This window comes from Propithecus coquereli, unplaced genomic scaffold, assembly GCF_000956105.1.
Source record: "Propithecus coquereli isolate 6110/MARCELLA unplaced genomic scaffold, Pcoq_1.0 Scaffold69, whole genome shotgun sequence".
NCBI classification, from domain to species: Eukaryota; Metazoa; Chordata; class Mammalia; order Primates; family Indriidae; genus Propithecus; species Propithecus coquereli.
In genome coordinates this window covers 1,491,780-1,493,177 of record NW_012152951.1, presented here as the reverse complement: position 1 = coordinate 1,493,177, position 1,398 = coordinate 1,491,780, and the positions used below count along the sequence as shown (strand labels likewise).

Sequence of the window (1,398 nt, the reverse complement as noted above, 5' to 3'; positions counted from 1 at the left end):
ACTTTGGTTCATAAAATAGGATTTTATGAGCATTTATATCTCTATATATAAATCTGAATTCCTGAAGATAACATCTTGACGTTTGATCTGGGAGGAAGCAATAAAATACAACTACTGAATAATTTTTAAAAAAATTTAAACTATTTGTTTTTAAAATAATGATCTCCTTCCCTCTCCTAACCCCTTTTCTGGTATTTGAATTTTTCTAAAAACTTTTAAATTTCCTCTAGTCTTCCCTGATTTGCATATTATCTGCTTTCGGTTTACCTTCTTTACACGAATCTGGGAGAGTGTGCTCAGGCTGTCTGCTCTAAATGTCCAGTTGCTCTCGGTCTGTGTCCCCCAGTTCTGACTCTTCTCCCTCTCCTTTCAAGGTGGAAGCTGCTCCAGTTCGGATTTCTTTCTTCTTCAGAAGTCTGTGGTAGATTGATGAGAAGGGTCTTGCAAATTCTTAGATTAGCTAAGGGTAGGAGAATTTGAGACTAACCTTCAAATATTATGTTCCTTTTTTTGTGTGTTAGGCTGCAGAACAAGCAAAAGCAAGCCCAGCTCTAGTAGCCAAGGATCCTGGTACTGTGGCTAACAAAAAAGAAGAAGAAGATTTAGCAAAAGGTGCGTTTCTTACGTCCCTGATGGTGGGAAGGAGATAGGCTGCTGACTGAATATTTTTTCTCTAAGATATTTAAAGATAAAATAAGTAGGGCTTTACAGCTAAAGCTGAAACCTTCGTTTCCCTCTTCAGTGTCATTCTTTTCTCTCTTCTTCAGAGGCAACTGTTGTTATATGTGTCCTTTCAGTCTGTTTTTACATTTTTACGATACCATGTATCTATTATATAAACAATATCAAGTACTTTTTTGTGTCCAACAAATTCTTTTTTCATAAATAGTATGCTCTAAGTACCATCCGTGACTTGCTTTTTTCACTCAACATTATGGTTAAGATCTATGCTTTCATGATGAGACATTTAAATCAAGTTTATTCGTTTTAACTGCTACATAGTACTCCAGTGTACTAATAAATATACCACACTTTTTCTACCCCTTACTGAGGGACGTGTGCGTTGTTTCTGATTTTTTCACTGTAACAAATAATGCTGCAGTAAGTATTCTTGCACATGTTGTTTTGTGTATATATATGTGTTACTGCCTCTATTATGTGTAACTAAATGTTGTATTATTGGATCATAGGATAGGTATGTTTTCAACTTTGCTAAATGGTTGCATGATTTCCTCTTCCATCAGCAATGTATGGAAAGCTATTATTATTATTATTTTAACCTCTTACAGCACTTGGTATTGCTAGAGTTTAAGTTTTGTGAATCTGATAGGTTTGAAGTGATGTCCAATTATTTTATTTTTTAATTCCATGATTACTAGTGAGGTTGAGTCCATTATT

At 34.6% G+C, this 1,398-nt stretch overlaps 1 protein-coding gene across 1 annotated transcript in view; it reads left to right on the top strand.

Moving 5' to 3' along the window:
* STAM (signal transducing adaptor molecule (SH3 domain and ITAM motif) 1) overlaps nucleotides 1–1,398 on the top strand; it is a 74,677-nt gene that overhangs the window by 46,285 nt on the left and 26,994 nt on the right. The window contains exon 5 of the mRNA XM_012660899.1: nucleotides 522–635. Within this exon, the coding sequence (XP_012516353.1) occupies nucleotides 522–635 (114 nt within the window). The remainder of the gene's footprint in view (nucleotides 1–521; nucleotides 636–1,398) is intronic.